At 39.6% G+C, this 22,839-nt stretch overlaps 1 protein-coding gene across 5 annotated transcripts in view; it reads left to right on the plus strand.

Moving 5' to 3' along the window:
* Nucleotides 1-14,600, plus strand: part of LOC124613013 (titin) — a 475,930-nt gene extending 461,330 nt beyond the window's left edge. For 4 of the 5 annotated variants that reach the window (XM_047141586.1, XM_047141570.1, XM_047141577.1 and 1 more), the window contains 3 exons: nt 1,605-1,805; nt 13,497-13,961; nt 14,317-14,600. In XM_047141586.1, coding sequence (XP_046997542.1) covers nt 1,605-1,805; nt 13,497-13,961; nt 14,317-14,427 — 777 coding nt within the window. In that variant the 3' untranslated portion in view covers nt 14,428-14,600. The remainder of the gene's footprint in view (nt 1-1,604; nt 1,806-13,496; nt 13,962-14,316) is intronic. The other variant, XM_047141596.1, reaches the window with a different exon arrangement.
* Nucleotides 14,601-22,839: the final 8,239 nt, after the last annotated feature.

Here is a 22,839-nt window from a genome sequence, read left to right on the forward strand (position 1 = left end):
CAGGATTTCAGAACTAACCTCCAGATTTATTTGAAAGTGAAAGTTTAAAATCGAGAAGTTCTTTGCTGGATTCCAAGAGATTATAATATGCTGAGGTGATGACTTATTGGAGGATGGACAGTTCAAATTAAAAAACATGTACGAGCAACATGGATGTACGTAGCCGAAGGCTGTGATACATCAAAAAGTCTTGAGGAAGCCTTAATCCACCAGTGGGTGTGAAATGGCTGATGATGATCTCCAAGCACTATACAGCCACTTAAATATAAAACACAGAAGACTGAATATTTATACAAATTAAGCTCTTTTAGACTGGATACTCTAGTTTTTAATTAGATTCAGTGACAAACACACCTCCATGGCTATGTCAGTACAAGCCAATACTAAAAAGAATAATGTATGCATTGTTTAATTCAGTTTAATGAATGTTGGATTTGAGTCATTCCCTCTCAGAAACCAAGCATTGACTGAGTAAGTGACATCGTCAACAAAATGCATCTATTTCCTTATGTACAATGTTCTGTAGTCTGCAGTGTCCCATTTAGGAATATCTTGCGGTAGCTTTCTCGCTTTCCGCACACTGGGTCCTGAGTTCAATTCCCGGTGGGGTCACGGAATTTTCCTGCCTTGAGATGATTGAATGTTGTTGTGTCACCTTCATCATCATCATTCATCCCCATTATGGTCAGAGGAAGGCAATGGAAAACCACCTTCACTAGGACCTTGCCTAGTATGTCGGTGTGGGTCTCCCACATCATCCTATACGCTCCTCAGAGTATGGGACCTCACCACCATCATTTATGAATATGAAACAAGAACATATATTAGAAAACAGGTATTATAGCATGTGTCTACATATTACACTAAGTATTAGATACTCGTAATGATTGTCTGCTTATCTGGTGTTAGTAATCAATGCCACATCAAGTGGCGAAATGACCACATATTTATAGGCTATCAAACATGCACTGGATTAAAAAAACAAAGACTGTTAGTAAAAATAATGCAGAAGATTCAAATTTACAGTAGTCCAGTAGATCGATATTCTCATTCAAACATTCCATTATGAAGCTTTACTGAAAAATACAAGACACGCCATATGAGTTCCTCTTAGGCTGAACATTTTGGAAGTTCAAATTAAAAAACATGGTTATTAAAGTAGGAAAAATTGAGTCCAAATGATTAACTTAGGAGTGACTTCATTGTTATTATGATGTGTTATACACTAAAGCTGTTAATCATTTGCATGAGAGTATAATTGCTTAATTCCTGCATGTAGTAAAATTCAAAAGATTGGAACCAGCTTTTGCACAAGTAAATTTTCTGTACAGTGAAACTAAGCACTCATTTAATTTTAACTCTGACAAGAAAAACAACTGAAAATAATTTCTATTAAATAGCAGCAGGGTATTGCCTAAAAGTATAACTGGAAGAGGCGCGTTTTCAAAAGATACTTTGACACTCAGTACTTTTTATCTCCACTTTTTTTCATCTTCTCTTACGAAAGGTACTGGCAACAAAAATACCCAGTCTTTATTATTTTATCATTGGAATTGCTTATGAGACTAAGTGTTTGTGGTGGGTGCATGGTGTGGTGCATGAAGGTGTCGGAGCTGGACGTGGGTCGGCTGACTGTTGGGGAGCTTCAAGCACGCAAGATGGTGGTGTCAGATGTGGACAGCGTGTCACTGCAGGCTGCTGAGTTCAGTTCAAAGACAACAAATTTGGCTGTGAGCACACTTGAGCTTCCATCTGGACTGCTGCAAGAGCTCCGAGACTCTCTTCAAGCACAGCAGACAGCTGAGGTAATGCAATACACAGGGTTGCTTATTTTCTCAGAACTTCTATTTTTCTTGCCATAATATGCTTCTGTAATTTTTTATTTTATTTTTTGAGCATTATGGGTTCATTTGTGTCAAGAAATTGCTCCAAACCTCAGTGACTTCTATCAATGGGAATGGTCTGCTAGTCTTGACAGTCAAGAATATCCCTTGATGAAAAGAAATGTAGAGAGGTAAAATATACATCACAACATGAACTAGAAAATAAACAGAAAAATGCAGTATCATGAAAGGATCAATATAAAATTAACAAATAAAAATCTGTTAACAGTAAAAAGCAGTGTTTAAATGCCATATTATTTGAATATAAGAATTATAATGTGGAAATATCAATGCGAAGAAGTTAAACTAAATTGTCAACATTTGAAAGAAAAAGTTCATGTCATAAAAGTTAAAAACACAATACTGAGACACTCAGAACAAATTAGTGCCATCTGTTCTTCTTAGCTCTTGATAATGAAGTCATAAGATCCAGAGAAGTTCAGATGCAGGATCTAATTTTCCTTTGACTGTTATTTTGTGTGAAACACAAGAGTCTAATGAACAGTGAAAGCATAGTAAGGTATATGGCAAATTGTTTCATCAAATCACTGATTTCACTGAATAGCAGAAAATATAAGGTGGACAAAAAATAATATAGCCCTGAACTGCACTAAGAAAGCATATGTTTGTTTCTCCTCTTGCACATATGTTATTCTGACAATTCTTTCCAATTGCTTTCAGATTGGCAACTGTGCAAATATTACAACCACAACATATTTTTGTTACAATAGTAAATATAATTACAATAACAGAAACAATGTTTGCATCCAATAAAAGTGGAAATTTAAACAGGATTGCTTATAAGAATGAGATTCTGAAATCTTGCCTTCCATGATAAGCATTATTTTCTTTTTTCACATTTGAGAAATGTTATGCCAAGTGAACCCATAAGTGTGTGGCTGACAGACAACAGTCAATCAGTGAACAATAAATTAACAATAAATACAGATGTTGTGAATATCGGGATGGGAGACAAAATGGCCAAGGAAGAAAAAAAGAGAGTGAAAAGCAAGGAAGTGCTGGATAGAGAGTTGAGGGGTGAATAAAGATTAAAAGAATGATACTGTGATGAATTGTGAAAACTAGAAAGAGAAACAAAAAGGGAAAATAGCATGAGTAAGATGTTAGAAGGAGCAGGAAACAATGGATATCTATCAAATGCAGAATACTAGTGTGTCACTTCAATAGGTTGTAGTTATTAGGCGAGGAATGACCTCCTGCAGAGACACTTATGTGGTGTCTGAACCATAACAAACTCTGCAGTTGTGATGTTGAACACATTTTATTATGGAGTTATACGTGATGAGTGAATACCATCTGCCTGTGCCTGTCTTTCTCACAGTGTGGTTCTTCCATCTCATGCAGGTGCTCTCTTAGGGTTCAGACGAGCCACTAAGTGAAGTTGATATTCTCACAAGTGGCTTTTCCTATGTGCAGGTCTTGCCAGCTGTGATGGGTATACAGGGCATTTAAGGAGCACACTGACAAAAATTGTGTGATGGTAGATCACACAGGAAGACTACTTTTTTTTGTTAGGGAGCATATCCTCTGTTTCACATATGTGTTTGGTGCTTGGGAAAAGCACAGTGATTGTGGTATATAGTGTACTGAATCAACTCAAGGTTAGTTGTTGTCATGATTCTTAGCCTTCAGTATATATCACCATTTGTTGCTTAAATATGAGGTTCTGGGTTCTTTATGGACTACAAAATAACTGAGCTCACATGAAAGATTTTTACATGTTATGGTGAGGAGAGACACAATAAAACAGGTGCTCATTATACACAGGGAGTCACAGGAGGAATTGTCAATATCCAGGGATACGACAGGAACACTCATTTGAAGCAAAAAATGACATATGGCCATATACCTTCTTCTGAATAGTTTCCGAGATAGAAGACATTTAATGGACATTTGTTTTTGGGCTAGTAACATGTACATATGTGCTTTATCTGTCTGAACTCTTTGACATTTTGTTCAAGCACAACCTGCCTCATTGCTTTCATCCTTTTTGCATGGGATGTCTTTCTGCCATTGAAATACCCATTGAATGCACAGTTCTCCATGGTCTGTTGCAAGTGAAGTAATGTGAGTGACTGAGAGAGCCTCACAGAGAAGCATCAGCTAACTGTGTTTGTACACAAGATGGCTAAAATCCCAACATATGTACTAACGAAGAATATGCAGATATGGTGTATGTTTATAGATGGTAATGCTCCTACTGCAGTCAAAGAATATCATCAATGCTTTCTGAATGGTCAATTTCCTGATCATAGAGTGTTTACCAGGTTTTTCAGCACATTGGGTGCAACAGGCATTCTTCTAAGTACCCCCTTTTCTTCTGAACATGTAGTCCAACAACCTGCTCAGGAACAGCAACATGCTGTTGAAATATTGCAATGTAGTCCTGCTACCAGCACATGGTAACTTCCTGTACCTATCAACATCTCACAAAGACATGGCTAACATTACATGCAGGAAAGATGTACACATTTCACATACAATGTGTTCACAATCTTCACATTGGTGACAATGCCACACAGCTTTAATTTTGTTGTTAGTTAAATGACAGTTATCATTTTCTTCCATTAATACTATTCACTGATGAAGCCATGTTTACATGGAATGGAATCAACAACAAATGTAATAATCATCACTGGTTGCAGGAAAATCCATGCACTACAGTGGGAATCAATTTCCAAGTTTGTTTTTCAATCAATGTTTGGTGCAGCATCATCAGTAACATGTTGATAGGCCCAGTCCTTTTGGATGAAGAATGGCAGGACAGAACTACTTGCATTTTTTGGAAAATACATTTGTTGAACACTCTAATTGCTGGATGGTAGTACAATTAACTGGCCACCAAGATCTTAAGATCTTATGTCATCAGATTTTTGTTTTTGAGGTTGGATGAAGTTTGAGGGGTAAAAATGAAAGGTGAATATATGAGATGAACTGCTCGGTAGCATCACTGATGCTGCTGCCCTCATTAGGGAATGTGCAGGATTGTTCAGACAAGCAACACAACATGTTCTCCCAATAGCACACAGATGGGTTGATGTTGATGGTGGGTGTTTGAAAATGTATTGTGAATAAGTAATCTGATGTGTACAACAATGCTTAGAGGGTAATGTTTTAAAAGGTATGCATTTTTCAATGATACTTTGTAAAATGCATGTTGTAATATTTACTAACAATTGGACATGTGTAAATGTGACAGTGTATTGAATAGTACAGAAAATAAATAACAATGTACATTAAGTGTGTACTATTTCAGGAACCGTTCAGAATAGGGCATATGTCCATACAAATTTTTTTGCTTCAAATGATCACACCTGTTATGTCACTAATGACTGACCATTTCTCTTGATACAGCATCAGTTTCCTAACAAGGGCATCAACACCACTGTACCTTTGCTTCACTTTATTGAAACCTTGGAGAGTATTTATCCTGACCATACTAGTGGTAGAAAGTTTCATGTGAGTTTTTAGGATACCACAATATAAATGGTAATAATTCACCTTCAACCAGTATGTGGTGAGTGATATGTGCTGTAGGCACAGATGTAGGGTTCTGGAGAGTATTTCAGAGATACAGCTTACAGATGCAACACATTCAGAAGGTGCAGGCCATAGGATCACCAGTTTTACATCTCATTTTGAACTTTATTTAACACAATGATAATGACGTTGTCTCCTTTATGTGTTATTTACAAATTGACAACTGTCAGTTGTTTTAGTATTCTGAATAGCCACATCTAGAGTTGTGAGAACTGACATGTGATTGCAGTAATATCTCACTAACAACAATTTTCCATGAAAAATTTGGGCTGGAATGGTTAGTAATCATCCAGTTTCTTTATGTTAGCCAGCAAATATAACTGCAACTACCATATGTTTCTGCATAATATATTTATTAAACAGCTAGACATAGTACAATGTGCTATGCATTGTAGCTTCCAGCTCTATCATGAAGAAGTCCTTCCAGATTTCACTGTTGATAGATGCATACAACTAACTGTCAACCTTAAGATTCACCACATAAAGGAGACATTGAGTTGCAAACACACAATGAAAAAAGCTGCTAAAATATTTACACTTCTGGCAAAGTCCTTCTTTTGGTGCAGAAAATATACACATCCACAGAATCACAACTCACACACACACTGCTAGGGAGGGTGGTGGGGGTAAGTAGGCACAGGGTGGCGGGAGGGGGGGATGGATAGTGGGGTAGGGGTAAAATAAGGTGTTAGTGTTACCTATGGGAGACTGCAGGGATATGGTGGGGACAGGATAGGGCTGTTAGATGCAATGCCGGGAGGCTGTACTGTAGGGAAACCAAGGGGGAGGGGAGAGAAGGGGAGGAGAGAGGATAGAAGTAGGAAAGGGCAAAGACCTAAGTAGATGCATTGTCGGGGTAGAAGGTGTGTGTAGTACTGGAGAGGGGGCAGAGGAGGACAGGCACTAAAGTTCGCGTCATATATCTTGGCGGCCGAGTTTAGGTTCGTTCTGCGCATGTGACGTCACAAAACACAGTCAGCCAATGAACAGAGAACGACGTTGCCAGATCTCGACTGCAGTGCAGAGCACAGACGAGTGTCTTCAGTTTTACAAACGTTCAGTCACAAATAAAGTAACAGAACAAAAGCAAAGTCTTGATAGCAGACTTTCTTTTATAGAAAGTTTGGAATAAGCATTCTTTATACCAATTGCTTCATATTCTATTAATTAATTAAACCAAACAAGCAATAAGACTCCTAATTCAGGCAATAGCAAGGAAAGGAGTTTGTTTCAATCTCACGAACTGCTTTTTCGCAATAAAGAACAGCGGTAATTGTTTATTTCCTATTGTACTTCGACGAAGCGTGAGTAATTCATAGTCACACCAACAGTGTTTATAAGTAGTTGCGTGAGGTGTTAGAGTTCTTATGGAGTCACACTGTCAGATGAGCTGAGGTAGCGGAACGGTTAAGGTGTTGGGCTACCAAGCGAAGAGTTGTGAGTTGAAACCTTGTGGGGTGCTTAATATTTTATTTATTTAAAAACAATATTGGAGTGCCTTACTTCACGAATGTTATTCGTTTGAACGAAATTTCTAGTGCCTTGCCTCTTCATTAACTTTTTCGCTGCTGCAGACACGTGCTCCCCGCATTCTGCGCTGTGCGCGATTTTGTCATCACTGCACTTCTCGCCTGTGCAGTCACATGGTGCTCCCACTGCTTTGACACACTTATCATTCGATTTCACAAAAACTATTTGGGCAAAAAATTTGATTTTTACACGTCTTCTTGACTGATACCTTCCCCCCATAAATGACTTCATTTTGTTTTGATGTGCAGCATTAAATGTAGTAAACCATTGCACGAAATTTTGAAGAGTTTGCAGAGGTAAAAGTCCATAGCGTATACTTTCCGTATGGTCGATTTTAGTTGCCACAATGTTCAGAATGAAATGTAGACAAGATACCTAAATTTCATATAATATTTACTGTATAACAATATCTCATTTAATTTAAGTACCACATAGGTGTCGTATGTAATATTGAGAAATATTCCGTCTTTCGCGACTGTAATAAAAGTTTTATTTACACAGGGCGCGTTTGGCTTTATTTTAAAGCACTTCCATCGATGAAAGGTATGGCACATACACAATGGTATTCATGTTCTATTTCTTGTTTTTGTTCCACAGTCGCAGTTTTACCAATGGTATTGAAATATATCCCTCTTCTGCAACTGTAATAAGCGACTTATTTCGACGAGACGCGTTTCTCTCTTTTGAAGAATCATAAGAGGACTGTATTTTGTGTCCTCCATTGCCAAGTCACCTTTCGTAGTTTTGTGCTGTGGTAGCACAATATTCAACATTTGTGTTGGCTCATCAGTGTTTTAGCAAATAAATGCTGTTTGTGTGTGCCACACACAAAATTATATTTGACATAGCTCTGAGCACTTCACTGACAGACGGTATATTCAAGTCCTAATGTTTTTGTAAGTCCACAGTTTTGTTTAATGTATTTTGTCTACTTCCTTTTGATTGATTGAAGTGCTTTAAAATAAAGCCAAACGTGCCCAGTGTAAGTAAAACTTTTGTTACAGTCGCGAAAGGTGGAATATTTCTCAATATTACATACGACACTTAGGTGGTACTTAAATTATATGAAATATATAGGTATCTTGTCCACATTGTGGCAACTAAAATCGACCATCCGGAAAGTATACTCTATGGACTTTACCTCTGCAAACTCTTCAAAATGTCGTGCAATGGTTTACTATATTTAATGCTGCATAATAACTGCGTTGAACATCGAAACAAAATTAAGTCATTTATGGGGGGAAGGTATCAGTCAAGAAGATAGGTAAAAATCTAATTTTTGAGCCCAATTGTTTTTGTGGAATCGAATGATAAAGAGTGTCAAAGCAGTCGGAACACAATGTGCCTGCACAGGCGAGCAGTGCAGTGACAAAATCGCGCACAGCGCGGAATGCAGGGAGCACGTCTTTGTAGCAGCGCAAGGGTTAATGCGGCCGTGGTGGCTTTACTTCATAAACTGCGCGCTCCCTCCTAAACGTAAGCTTGCGAACTATGCTATACTATGGCGCTGCTTCTATTGGCGCGTGCGTCGTGTGCAACTGGCAACGCAGCAACCTCCCGCATCTGGGCGGGCATGCGCGAGCCGCCAAGATAAAAGAATTCAACTATAGTGAAGGTTGAGGCCAGCAGGGGTTTGTGGGAATGAAGAAAACGTGTTGTAGGGAGAGTTTCCATCTGTGCAGTTAACAAAAGTTGGTGTTGGTAGGAAGAATCCAGATGGAACAGTCTGTGAAGTAGTCATTAAAGTGAAGCACATTATGTTGGGTGGCAAGTTCAGCAACTAGGTGACCCAGCTGTCTGTTGGCCACAGTTTGGTGGTGACCATTCACGCAGACAGACAGCTTGTTAGTTGTCATGCCCACACAGAAAGTGGCAAAGTGGTTGCAACTTATTTTGTAGATCACATGGCTGTTATCACAGGTGGTCTGATAGGACAGGAGATGCCTGCGACAGGGCTGGGGTAGGTGTTAGTGGGAGGCTGTATGGGACAGGTCTTGCATCTAGGTCTATTGCAGAGATATGAGCCATGGTGCAAGTGGTTTGGAGCTGGGGTGGAGTAAGGACAGGCAAGGATATTGCTTAGGTTCAGTAGGTAGTAAATACCACTGTGGGGAGGGTGAGGAGGATAGTGGGGAGAATATTCCTCATTTCTGGGCACAATGAGAGGTAGTTGATACCCCGGCAGAGAATGTGATTCAGTTGCTCTAGTCCTGGGTGGTACTGAGTCATGAAGGAATTGCTCCTTTATGACCAGATATGGGGTATGTGGGAGATGGTAGGTGACTGGAGAGACAAGGCACTGGAGATCTGTTTCTGGACAAGGTTGGGAGGGTAATTTCAGTCTATGAAGGCCTCCGTGAGACGCTTGGAATATTTGGAGATGGCCAGAAGCAATGATCTCAGGCTAGACTGATGGGATGGAATGGGTGTCCTCAGTGTTGATATGACATTAAACTCTAACTTCCCTTAATATTTAGGAATGGAAGAAAGGAAGGAAGGAAGGCTAGAAGTGAAAGTCTCATCCGTGACAAGGCCATTAAAGATGTAAAACAAGCTCAAAATTAACAATGAATGGAGAAGAAATTGTCTGCAAAGGAAATTGCTGTGGTGTTTTGAGGGAACCACCTAGCATTAACTCTAATTTATGTATGGAATCCACGTAAAACCTAAATCAGGAAACTCAAATATAAAATTAATAAATGTTTTAAAAACTTTCTATGAAACTTTTTAAAATTTTCAAAAATTTTCTATATATTATCTTCCTTATATTTGACATTAAAAATTTTTACGAAGTGAAGACCAGTTTCAGTACCATACACACCATCTTCAGATTATGCTATCTGTGACAGCAGTTGGAACAAAGAGCCTGTACAGCATCATAAAAATTTTATACGCTGAAACATCATTGTAATTATTTTTGTTACAGTCAGTGACTGCAAAGATAGATTTTCCAGTTGCCAAATTTTTACAGTGCTGTCACAGAGAGCATGGTCTGAAGATGGCAGTCAAGCTACTGAAACTGGTCATAACTTTGTAAAAAAATTTAATGTTAAATGCAATTGAGACTGTATACAGAAAATTTTTGAACAATTTTAAAATGTTTTAAAGACATCTTTTAAAATTTTTATAATTGTATATTTGATTATCTGCTTATGATCACTTTCTTCTATTCTTACAAAGTCAGATATAATCACTAAACCAAGATGATTAAATTGTTCACTAAACCAAGATGATTAAATTGGGGCCTGATGTGCTCTCCTAATGAATACAACACCAATATGTGAACCCCCATAGGAATGGAAATCTGTTGACACCATTCATCAATTCAAGGTTAGTCACATAATGTCACTCTGTATTGGCTCAATTATTACACAACTCCTGAAGCAGTGAATGCGACCAAATATATCTTGTAGGTAATACACAAACCATTTTGTAACTTCCTGAAATAAAGCAAATAGGACATAGCTACATGTTTCAGTGCCTCTATAGCTTGGGTGCAGCTACTTACTTCTTCATATTTCTGTTCTTTCATATTCTTCTTATGTTGCCCATTTTCTTGTTTAACTTTACATATCTATTATGATGCTGGAGCTCTCAAAAAGGAGTTTGACTTGTTGATAGGCTTCTCTGTAACTATTTTTAGAGAATTATTGCTTTTCTTAATCTTTCTTACTTGTTTGCTTTTCCTTAACATGTTTATGTGCACTTCATTCTTGCATTTGTGTGGGTCCTAAGAACGAAATTTTTTGTTCAAAAAGCTAGTTTTCCAGCAGCTATTTTGTTGTTTTATCAGCATAAACACACTTCTTTCACTATATCCATATTTAAACTTATAGATAACACTGGTTTCTTGTGATTGTTTCATTCTAGTGTTACTAGCAATGCTTTTTACCTGTGAATTTTCCAGTGACAGTTGTACCTTTATATCATTATACATTCTCTTCATTTGAATGTTACACAAACAGTGGAAAGAAACACATTTATAAGTTAAATTTGTGCAATTTTTAACACAGTGAACCAGGTCAATTTGCAGTACATAGTATAATTTGATTTATTTGCAGCTGATCACAATTTTCTAAATTTTTCTTCACTATTTGGCTTTCGAATTTATTTATACTACACAAATTTGTGATTTTGCTCTATCTAATTAGCAAACTTTATTTTATTTAGGAAAACAACAGTCTAAAGTACCTTTCATGAAGTTTCTGCTTCTTACAACTGTATGTTCAGTGCTCACAGACAGTGAAATACACTTGTTTTTTCTGTACAGTTCATTTAAAATTTTAACAGGTAAAGACAGAAATTAAAGAACAAAGACAGTATAGAGACATAATAAAGTCTTATCTTTAATATTAGGAATCTTGATTTACACAAGTTCTGAAGATGAATCACACACTTCTTTAATTTCTTCAATTGTGTGTTGTTACATTAACAAATTACTTCCAGTCACTGTAAAAATGACTGGAAACTACTGACAACTGTAAGATATTGGCACACTTAAAAAACGCTTTGGTGATAGGTGTGAGACTACAGTAATACTGTACCCATGTGAGTTATAAAAAAATGCAGTGTGTATGACCAGCATGTGATAAATCAATTATATGATGGTGGAATTAATTCTTATCCGAGTCAGGGCTACTGTAAAAAGAGTCATGTCATGCACCAACCCTACTATAGCTTCTGAGGAATCCCAGTCTTCTTTCTTTCTTTTATGTGGGCATGGCCACCAACCAGCTGTCTGCCTGAGTGCAGCCAATGCTAAATTGAGGCCAAGAACAAAGTGATCAGCCAGTAGTAGAGTGTGCTGCCTGCTGCCAAGCACAATGTGCTCAACTTCCTCGACCTGTGCCAATTAAAATTTGCTTCCCCTCCCAACCCCAATATCTGCTATCTTATCCTTCACAAAACATCCTTTGATATAACAATCATCCTGGTTCCAATCTCCATCTCTGCTAGTCTTTGTCCCACAATCACCTCTGCTCCTCTCTGTATTACTCTACACTCACACAGATCTCTCCATGGTTTACCACTTCCCCTGTTCGATGCACCCCTTCCCCTCCCCTCCTAAACCTACTTCTCTACCAATGTGTGTCACACAAAGATTCTCTTGCTTGTATTAGGGCAGACTTGCCAGCGCCAAAGTCTTGTTCCATTCACATACAGCTTCTCCTTCCCAGCGGCCACTGGCTCTTCTGTCAACCACTCCCTTTCTTCTTGTTCCTTTAACCCTAGTCAGGCTGTAGCATTAGAGCAATGTAGCCAGCTGGGACAATGGAGACATGCATGTGTATCTGTGTATTTTTGTTGGTAAATCAGCTTTGAGGAAGGACATCATCAGAAAGCTTAGCAACGATTTCAATCACATTTATGTGTCTGTTGACCATTAACTTTATTCCTTCCGTTATTTATATTACATCCAGGCTTTCAAATCTTATATTAAAAGTGGTATTATCTTATTTATTAGATCAGTTAATGTGTACATAGAATAACACTTTCTTCACAGAAAGCTGCTAGAATCACATTGTCATCAAATCGATGGCCACGAAGCTTGTTCCTGACCAAACAGGTGGAAGTTGTGATGTGATGTTAAGAAACGTGGATCATGCTGACTGCTTTCTGTTTTTGTCAAGTTTCAGGAATTATCATGTTTGTGTGAGATTCAGAGGGATTATAAATCCAGACAATGAGAAAATTGCTTAAAAACTACTGGTTTATTTGGATGCATGGGATTAAACATCCAAATTCATAATGGTCAGTTGTGTATAAAACTGTCTTTGTGTTTAGTTATTAGGAAAGTAACACATCCTTTGATACAAAATTGTTGAAGTTTTCATGAACACTTGCTGATGTATTGCTTAATGGCTGCTGTCTCAGGATCACACTCCATTGCTTCCATCTCGTAATCCTCCTGGCTCACTCTCTCCAAGACCCATGCACCACACACACCTCCTGTACTGACCTAAGATCCTAATTTCACTCATCCTGCACTCACATTCTCTTTCCCATAGTGTCCACTTTCTCTGTTCTGTTTTCTGATCCCAATCCATTTTACATGTTATTGTCATTGTGTGGTGTACGAACGTGCTTGTGCTGGTGCCCATGTTGTATTTCCATCCAAGGCATCTGCTGCCTCTCCCTCCCAGCCTTCAGCCACCCAACCAAATTCTCGATTTCATCCCATGCCTCCTTTCTCTCACTGCACATTCCACCTGACAAAACCTTCTTCCTCTCACCCCAGTCAAGTTGCAGAACTGCAGTTCTGGCACACTGTATTCACCCAGCACAGCAAGCCATAGTGTGTGTGTCTGTGTTTTCCATTTAATTTCAGAAGTAGGACTTTGTCCAAAGCTTAAAATATTAAGTCTTTTTTGTTATGCCTGCCTATGATCCAATGCCTCCTCTACCTGGTGAGTAGCAATCTATCCTTTTCTTATTGTTGTTATTCAGACCATGACTTCCCATTTTTTGACACATCTATCTTTGACATTTGTCATATCCTGAAATTAAAATTTTGTTTTGCAGTCCGAATCTCAAGAGCCAGTCCGAACAACACACACAGAGGCCACAGAACTGCAGGCTGTGCCAGCAGCTGAGTATCGACAGGCAGCTCAGCCACAACCAACCAGTACCATTCCACCTTCTGTTAGCCGACATAGGCATAGAGAGTACGAGTCTGAGGAGGAAGAAGAAGTGCCAGTGTCAGTTTCAACACCTGTAAGCAGACGTCGTAGACACATACCAAGGCCACAGCTGCGACACTCTAGCACCGATGAGGAAGAACCTGAGCTGCCAATATCACGTCCTGTTTCTCGAGGAAGGTCAAGAGTAGCTGCAGGTGCTGTCGGTTCTGAAGCCAATGCCGTAGAGCTGGGGCGTCAGTTGATTGCAACATGCCAGGCTGCTGCTGTCAGAGCCCTGAATCGTTCTGTTCAGTATGCATGCTCAGTTGCAAATATTGATTCTGAACAGCATCGTCGTGAATTGCAGGTAAATTTCATTGCATTCAGTTTTGATATATTCTACATTTGAATCAGTGTGGACTATGGAATGTCTCATACTAACTTCAAACATTCCTTAAATAATAAATACTTGACTGTGCACAAAAGGAAGTCCTCCTCACGATTACAAGAATATTTTAGTTGTATAGCAGAATCTGTGACTTGACAGTAGAGATGAAACTAGCAGTTTACTCAGTCAGTTATTATCTACTAGCATAATATTTACTCAAATAGAAACAATGCTTTATACAAAACAAATCATGCTATAGATTTTGTGTGGATGACTAATAGTACAACACAATTATATAAATGAACTAAAAATTGTGTTATTTTCATCTTAACAGGTTGTATTGTGTGGGCTTCTTGTTGCTGTTGCTGCTCTGGTGTTATTTGGATTTGGATCTGGAAAGACATTTCACTACCATCATTGGGATTATGTTTTTCCACCACCCTGAAAATGTACTGAAAGAAATTTTTAATACTTCAAGATTTTCCCTTTTCATAAATTAATCTTTGTTGTTGACAAACTTCACCCTAAAATGTTGCATCATTTTTAAAAATCATTCACATCATGCACAATATTTTCAGAGATGTAGACACTTATTGTAAATAAAATGTTATATTCTTATTTTTCTCTTATTGATTTTCCTTCCAATATACAACGCATTTAATTAAAATTAACACGTGTCCATGATGCAATAACAAACTCATGTGCAGAAGAAGGTAATTACCAAGTTAATACTATTTTAAAACAATCAACTAAAGAAGAGGTCATCACTGTTTCAGCATGAAAGCATACATAAATAAGTTATTGAGGCAGGCAGATTTTTTTTTCTAAACAGACACTAAGAGTGTTCCCAAAATTCCATCAAACATTTTAAATTCACAACCAATAAATACAAAATGTATTTTATGTTAAATGAACAGGACTGCTGATAAGAATATTGCAAAGAAATTTTTGCACTTTAAAGAGTCGATTCATGTTACAAAATGTATCTCCTTCAAAGATAGCCCATTACATGTATTCTAATTTGTACGAACTAAAGTACACGCTGAACAGGCCCAATAAAGACTCAGAATTCTGCATGAAAGTGTCATGTATGGTGTTTATGTATTTCATTCACATACTACTTAAAGTTGATGAGCTATTTCTGAAATGTGCAAACACACGAACAAAATCTCACGGAATATTGGCAGACAAATGAGATATCATTAGGCACAAATTGACAATAAAGTTTCATTCTGGGTAACAACTGAAAGATCAGTTGAAATCACATACAAGTAACAGAAACAAAGTCCACTGCTGCAATACCAACCCCATTTGGAGTCTCATCCACGGTGGCTGTTGAGTCATTGTTTATTGAATTTGCAGTGCAGTAAGGTGTGACATTTCTTTGCGTAAACATTAAAGCATGTAGATAATGCACAAGTGAGTGCAGCATGGTGTAATGTGGCAGTGCAATCCAAGTGTCTAGGTTGGCTAGGTGGAGGTCTGCCGGAGAGGCTGCAAGGTGCAGTTTGCTCATGTCCTCGAACTGAGCAAGCGAATGAATACTGCCTGCTGGAGGTTGTGCTCTGCCTTAAATATCGAGCATGTGGAAGGATGTCTGCAGGAGTTTGACAACCATATTACCTGTGGACCGAAATGAGTTCCTCAATCACAACACTGCATTTTGCTTATGCATGTGCTGCTCGGGAGTATGACTGGTGACCCCCCCTCCTCCCGTGGCACCTATAATAATTGTGGCATCGTATTGTTTATAAATAATATCGCGTCCATAAAAAGCAATGTCCTTGTGATATTTGAAAATAATCTGGAAAGGTAAAGGCTCTGAGCACTATGGGACTCAACTGCTGAGGTCATTAGTCCCCTAGAACTTAGAACTAGTTAAACCTAACTAACCTAAGGACATCACAAACATCCATGCCCGAGGCAGGATTCGAACCTGCGACCGTAGCGGTCTTGCGGTTCCAGACTGCAGCGTCTTTAACCGCACGGCCACTTCGGCCGGCAATAATCTGGAAAATAAATGCCTATGGGCAATGGTAGACAAACCCGCACAGTGAAAATGTTGTGCTGGAAGCACAATGTAGTTGGTGTACAGCCGATGTACAGCACTCCTTCCCCCCCCTTAAGAAGGAGGTGGTGAGGCCATCTCCATGAAGGCCACAGATCCTGTGCCCTGCCTCCCAGGAGAGTGAATGGTGAAGCAGGGCAGCACCTACAAGTATCCACAGAATCAATGCTTTCCCAAGTGATGTGAGAAGTCCAATGTGATGGGGAACTCAGGGTAGTTTCAACCCACTGCCAGGAACCCCTGACCCCAGGTTGTGAAGTGGTTGCTGCCCCCAAGTGTAGATAAACTGGGCAGGACTGTGAAGTGAAAATGCTGGAGAGTTAGTGGCGGCGTTAAGTGCAAATAAGCACGAGATGACCAGAGACCCATGGAGACAGGCCTGTGTGTTTTTAAATATTTTAGCGATGATAAACATTTATAATGTGCTAAGTTTTATCCACTTGACATCTTATGCAAGAAGTTCAGCATAAAATGAATATGTTTTACTACAAAAAATGTTTAAGACCTGAAAATAACAGCTAAGACTGTTATCTAAGCTAAGACTGGTTGTTTTGAATAAAAAATATTTTGTGCGATCTTGGCTTTTCAATGGTTTTTAACAGTCATGAAGTAATTTTTGACATCTATTTGTTGCTAGATGATACCTGTGCATGTATATCATGCAAAGCATCATCCTGTTTGAAATGAATTGTGTGGCAGATGGGGTGAGATAGACAGACATTCCTAACTTGGATAAACTTCCCTGCAGTGAAAATACTGAGGCTGTATTTGTCTATAGTTCTGGCATGAATGAGAGATAAAGTACTTGGGGCAGTTATGGTGCAAGCCTACAAAAATATGGATTGGCGTACTTGTCACTGGTGATGTTAGATGCAGCTACACCAATCTGACACAAGATTTACAAAGAGTGGCTAGGCAGTTTGTGTTGTGTCCACTCTGTGGCAGGAGAAGGTAACCAGGCTGACTATAGCGTGACTGGAACCTAACTGTGCACTACAGTGACATCCTGACTGCGCTGAAGATGCTTTTCTGCTCCCTGAACTAATTAAAAACTTTCCACAATTGACAAAATTTCAGATAAGGGTGACTTTGATAGGTATAATGTCTTTACTTGGATCTCTTTATCCCAGGCTAACCATACAGTGCAATCACAAATTGAGAAGTCTGCATAAGATTACTCACTCTAAGGATTATTGCAAACAGATTACAATACTGACAAAATTTTCTCATTTCTGCCACCATATCAGAACAGGACTGGATGTGGACTTTGGTAACTGGAGTAACTGCAACTGGATTTCTTGTACAACAAAAATCTGTTTGCTATCTACATCTACATCAGCATCCATACTCGGCAAGCCACCTGACGGTGTGTGGCGGAGGGTACCCTGAGTACCTCTATCTGTTCTCCCTTCTATTCCAGTCTCGTATTGTTCGTGGAAAGAAGGATTGTCGGTATGCTTCTGTGTGGGCTCTAATCTCTCTGATTTTATCCTCATGGTCTCTTCATGAGATATACGTAGGAGGGAGCAATATACTGCTTGACTCTTCGGTGAAGGTATGTTCTCGAAACTTTAGCAAAAGCCCGTACCAAGCTAGATTAGATTAGATTAGATTAGATTAATACTAGTTCCATGGATCATGAATACGATATTTCGTAATGATGTGGAACGAGTCGAATTTTCCAATACATGACATAATTAGGTTAATTTAACAACATACTTAAGTTAATATAACAACTTTATTTTTTTCTGTTTTTTGTTTTTCTTTATTTTTTTTTTTTTATTTTTTATTTCTTTTTTTTTTTTCTTAATTTATATATAAAAATTCCTCTATGGAGTAGAAGGAGTTGTCATTCAGAAATTCTTTTAATTTCTTCTTAAACACTTGTTGGTTATCTGTCAGACTTTTGATACTACACTCCTGGAAATGGAAAAAAGAACACATTGACACCGGTGTGTCAGAACCACCATACTTGCTCCGGACACTGCGAGAGGGCTGTACAAGCAATGATCACACGCACGGCACAGCGGACACACCAGGAACCGCGGTGTTGGCCGTCGAATGGCGCTAGCTGCGCAGCATTTGTGCACCGCCGCCGTCAGTGTCAGCCAGTTTGCTGTGGCATACGGAGCTCCATCGCAGTCTTTAACACTGGTAGCATGCCGCGACAGCGTGGACGTTAACCGTATGTGCAGTTGACGGACTTTGAGCGAGGGCGTATAGTGGGCATGCGGGAGGCCGGGTGGACGTACCGCCGAATTGCTCAACACGTGGGGCGTGAGGTCTCCACAGTACATCGATGTTGTCGCCAGTGGTCGGCGGAAGGTGCACGTGCCCGTCGACCTGGGACCGGACCGCAACGACGCACGGATGCACGCCAAGACCGTAGGATCCTACGCAGTGCCGTAGGGGACCGCACCGCCACTTCCCAGCAAATTAGGGACACTGTTGCTCCTGGGGTATCGGCGAGGACCATTCGCAACCGTCTCCATGAAGCTGGGCTACGGTCCCGCACACCGTTAGGCCGTCTTCCGCTCACGCCCCAACATCGTGCAGCCCGCCTCCAGTGGTGTCGCGACAGGTGTGAATGGAGGGACGAATGGAGACGTGTCGTCTTCAGCGATGAGAGTCGCTTCTGCCTTGGTGCCAATGATGGTCGTATGCGTGTTTGGCGCCGTGCAGGTGAGCGCCACAATCAGGACTGCATACGACCGAGGCACACAGGGCCAACACCCGGCATCATGGTGTGGGGAGCGATCTCCTACACTGGCCGTACACCACTGGTGATCGTCGAGGGGACACTGAATAGTGCACGGTACATCCAAACCGTCATCGAACCCATCGTTCTACCATTCCTAGACCGGCAAGGGAACTTGGTGTTCCAACAGGACAATGCACGTCCGCATGTATCCCGTGCCACCCAACGTGCTCTAGAAGGTGTAAGTCAACTACCCTGGCCAGCAAGATCTCCGGATCTGTCCCCCATTGAGCATGTTTGGGACTGGATGAAGCGTCGTCTCACGCGGTCTGCACGTCCAGCACGAACGCTGGTCCAACTGAGGCGCCAGGTGGAAATGGCATGGCAAGCCGTTCCACAGGACTACATCCAGCATCTCTACGATCGTCTCCATGGGAGAATAGCAGCCTGCATTGCTGCGAAAGGTGGATATACACTGCACTAGTGCCGACATTGTGCATGCTCTGTTGCCTGTGTCTATGTGCCTGTGGTTCTGTCAGTGTGATCATGTGATGTATCTGACCACAGGAATGTGTCAATAAAGTTTCCCCTTCCTGGGACAATGAATTCATGGTGTTCTTATTTCAATTTCCAGGAGTGTATTTGGTAAGTGACCAAAGACTTTAGTGCCAGTATAATTCACCCCTTTCTGTGCCGAAGTTAGATTTAATCTTGAATAGTGAAGATCGTCCTTTCTCCTAGTATTGTAGTTATGCACACTGCTATTACTTTTGAATTGGGTTTGGTTGTTAATAACAAATTTCATAAGAGTGTATATATACTGCGAAGCTACTGTGAATATCCCTAGATCCTTAAATAAATGTCTGCAGGATGATCTTGGGTGGACTCCAGCTATTATTCTGATTACACGCTTTTGTGCAATAAATACTTTATTCCTCAGTGATGAATTACCCCAAAATATGATGCCATATGAAAGCAATGAGTGAAAATAGGCGTAGTAAGCTAATTTACTAAGATGTTTATCACCAAAATTTGCAATGACCCTTATTGCATAAGTAGCTGAACTCAAACGTTTCAGCAGATCATCAATGTGTTTCTTCCAATTTAATCTCTCATCAATGGACATACCTAAAAATTTGGAATATTCTACCTTAGCTATATGCTTCTGATTAAGGTCTATATTTATTAATGCCGTCATACCATTCACTGTACGGAACTGTATGTACTGTGTCTTATCAAAATTCAGTGAGAGTCCGTTTACAAGGAACCACTTAGTAATTTTCTGAAAGACAGTATTGACAATTTCATCAGTTAATTCTTGTTTCTCAGGTGTGATTACTATACTTGTATCATCAGCGAAGAGAACTAACTTTGCCTCTTCATGAATATAGAATGGCAAGTCATTAATATATAATAAGAACAACAAAGGACCCAAGACTGACCCTTGTGTAACCCCATTCTTGATAGTTCCCCAGTTTGAGGAATGTGCTGATCTTTGCATGTTACGAGAACTACTTATTTCAACTTTCTGCACTCTTCCAGTTAGGTACGAATTAAACCGTTTGTGCACTGTCCCACTCATGCCACAATACTTGAGCTTGTCTAGCAGAATTTCATGATTTACACAATCAAAAGCCTTTGAGAGATCACAAAAAATCCCAATGGGTGGTGTTCGGTTATTCAGATCATTCAAAATTTGACTGGTGAAAGCATATATGGCATTTTCTGTTGAAAAACCTTTCTGGAAACCAAACTGACATTTTGTTAGTACTTCATTTTTACAGATATGTGAAGCTACTCTTGAATACATTACTTTCTCAAAAATTTTGGATAAAGCTGTTAGAAGGGAGATTGGACGGTAATTGTTGACATCAGATCTATCCCCCTTTTTATGCAAAGGTATAACAATAGCATATTTCAGTCTATCAGGGAAAATGCCCTGTTCCAGAGAGCTATTACACAGGTGGCTGAGAATCTTACTTATCTGTTGAGAACAAGCTTTTAGTATTTTGCTGGAAATGCCATCAATTCCATGTGAGTTTTTGCTTTTAAGCAAGTTTATTATTTTCCTAATTTCAGAGGGAGAAGTGGGTGAGATTTCAATTGTATCAAATTGCATAGGTATGGCCTCTTCCATTAACAGCCTAGCATCTTCTAATGAACACCTGGATCCTACTATATCCACAACATTTAGAAAATGATTATTAAAAATATTTTCAACTTCTGACTTTTTGTTCGTAAAGTTTTCATTCAATTTGATGGTAATACTGTCTTCCTCTGCTCTTGGTTGACCTGTTTCTCTTTTAATAATATTCCAAATTGTTTTAATTTTATTATCAGAGTTGCTGATTTCAGACATACTCCTGGATTTTTTAATAACTTTTCTTAATATAACACAGTAGTTTTTATAATTTTTGATAGTTTCTGGGTCACTACTCTTTCTTGCTGTCAGATACATTTCCCTTTTCCGGTTACAAGATATTTTTATACCCTTAGTAAGCCATGGTTTGTTACAAGGTTTCTTACGAGTATATTTAACTATTTTCTTGGGGAAGCAGTTTTCAAATGCATTTACAAAAATGTCATGAAATAAATTATATTTTAAATTGGCATCAGGTTCACGGTACACCTCATCCCAGTCTAACTGCTGTAGGCTTTCCCTGAAATTTGCAATTGTTAAATCGTTGACTGAACGTACTACTTTGGAGGACTGTTTAGTATTGCTGAATGGAGCTATGTCATATATTGACACTGAGCGTCTCTCCTGCAGAGTCTTCCACTGGAGTTTATCTATCATCTCCGTAACGCTTTCACGATTACTAAATGATCCTGTGACGAAGCGCGCTGCTCTCCGTTGGATCTTCTCTATCTCTTCTATCAACCCTATCTGGTACGGATCCCACACTGCTGAGCAGTATTCAAGCAGTGGGCGAACAAGCGTACTGTAACCTATTTCCTTTGTTTTCGGATTGCATTTCCTTAGGATTCTTCCAATGAATCTCAGTCTGGCATCTGCTTTACCGACGATCAACTTTATATGATCATTCCATTTTAAATCACTCCTAATGCGTACTCCCAGATAATTTATGGAATTAACTGCTTCCAGTTGCTGACCTGCTATTTTGTGGCTAAATGATGAGGGATCTATCTTTCTATGTATTCGCAGCACATTACACATGTCTACATTGAGATTCAATTGCCATTCCCTGCACCATGCGTCAATTCGCTGCAGATCCTCCCGTATTTCAGTACAATTTTCCATTGTTACAACCTCTCGATACACCACAGCATCATCTGCAAAAAGCCTCAGTGAACTTCCGATGTCATCCACAAGGACATTTATGTATATTGTGAATAGCAACGGTCCTATGACACTCCCCAGCGGCACACCTGAAATCACTCTCACTTCGGAAGACTTCTCTCCATTGAGAATGACATGCTGCGTTCTGTTATCTAAGAACTCTTCAATCCAATCAAACAATTGGTATGATAGTCCATATGCTCTTACTTTGTTCATTAAACAACTGTGGGGAACTGTATCGAACGTCTTGCGGAAGTCAAGAAACACGGCATCTACCTGTGAACCCGTGTCTATGGCCCTCTGAGTCTCGTCGACGAATAGCGCGAGCTGGGTTTCACACGACCGTCTTTTTCGAAACCCATGCTGATTCCTACAGAGTAGATTTCTAGTATCCAGAAAAGTCATTATACTCGAACATAATACTGTTCCAAAATTCTGCAATTGATTGATGTTAGAGATATAGGTCTATAGTTCTGCACATCTGTTCGACGTCCCTTCTTGAAAACGGGGATGACCTGTGCCCTTTTCCAATCCTTTGGAACGCTACGCTCTTCTAGAGACCTACGATACATCGCTGCAAGAAGGGGGGCAAGTTCCTTCGCGTACTCCACGTAAAATCGAACTGGTATCCCATCAGGTCCTCTTTTGAGCGATTTTAATTGTTTCTCTACCCCTCTGTCGTCTATTTCGATATTTACCATTTTGTCATCTGTGCGACAATCTAGAGAAGGAACTACAGTGCAGTCTTCCTCCGTGAAACAGCTTTGGAAAAAGACATTTAGTATTTCGG

This window comes from Schistocerca americana, chromosome 1 (assembly GCF_021461395.2).
Source record: "Schistocerca americana isolate TAMUIC-IGC-003095 chromosome 1, iqSchAmer2.1, whole genome shotgun sequence".
In the NCBI taxonomy this organism is placed as follows: domain Eukaryota; kingdom Metazoa; phylum Arthropoda; class Insecta; order Orthoptera; family Acrididae; genus Schistocerca; species Schistocerca americana.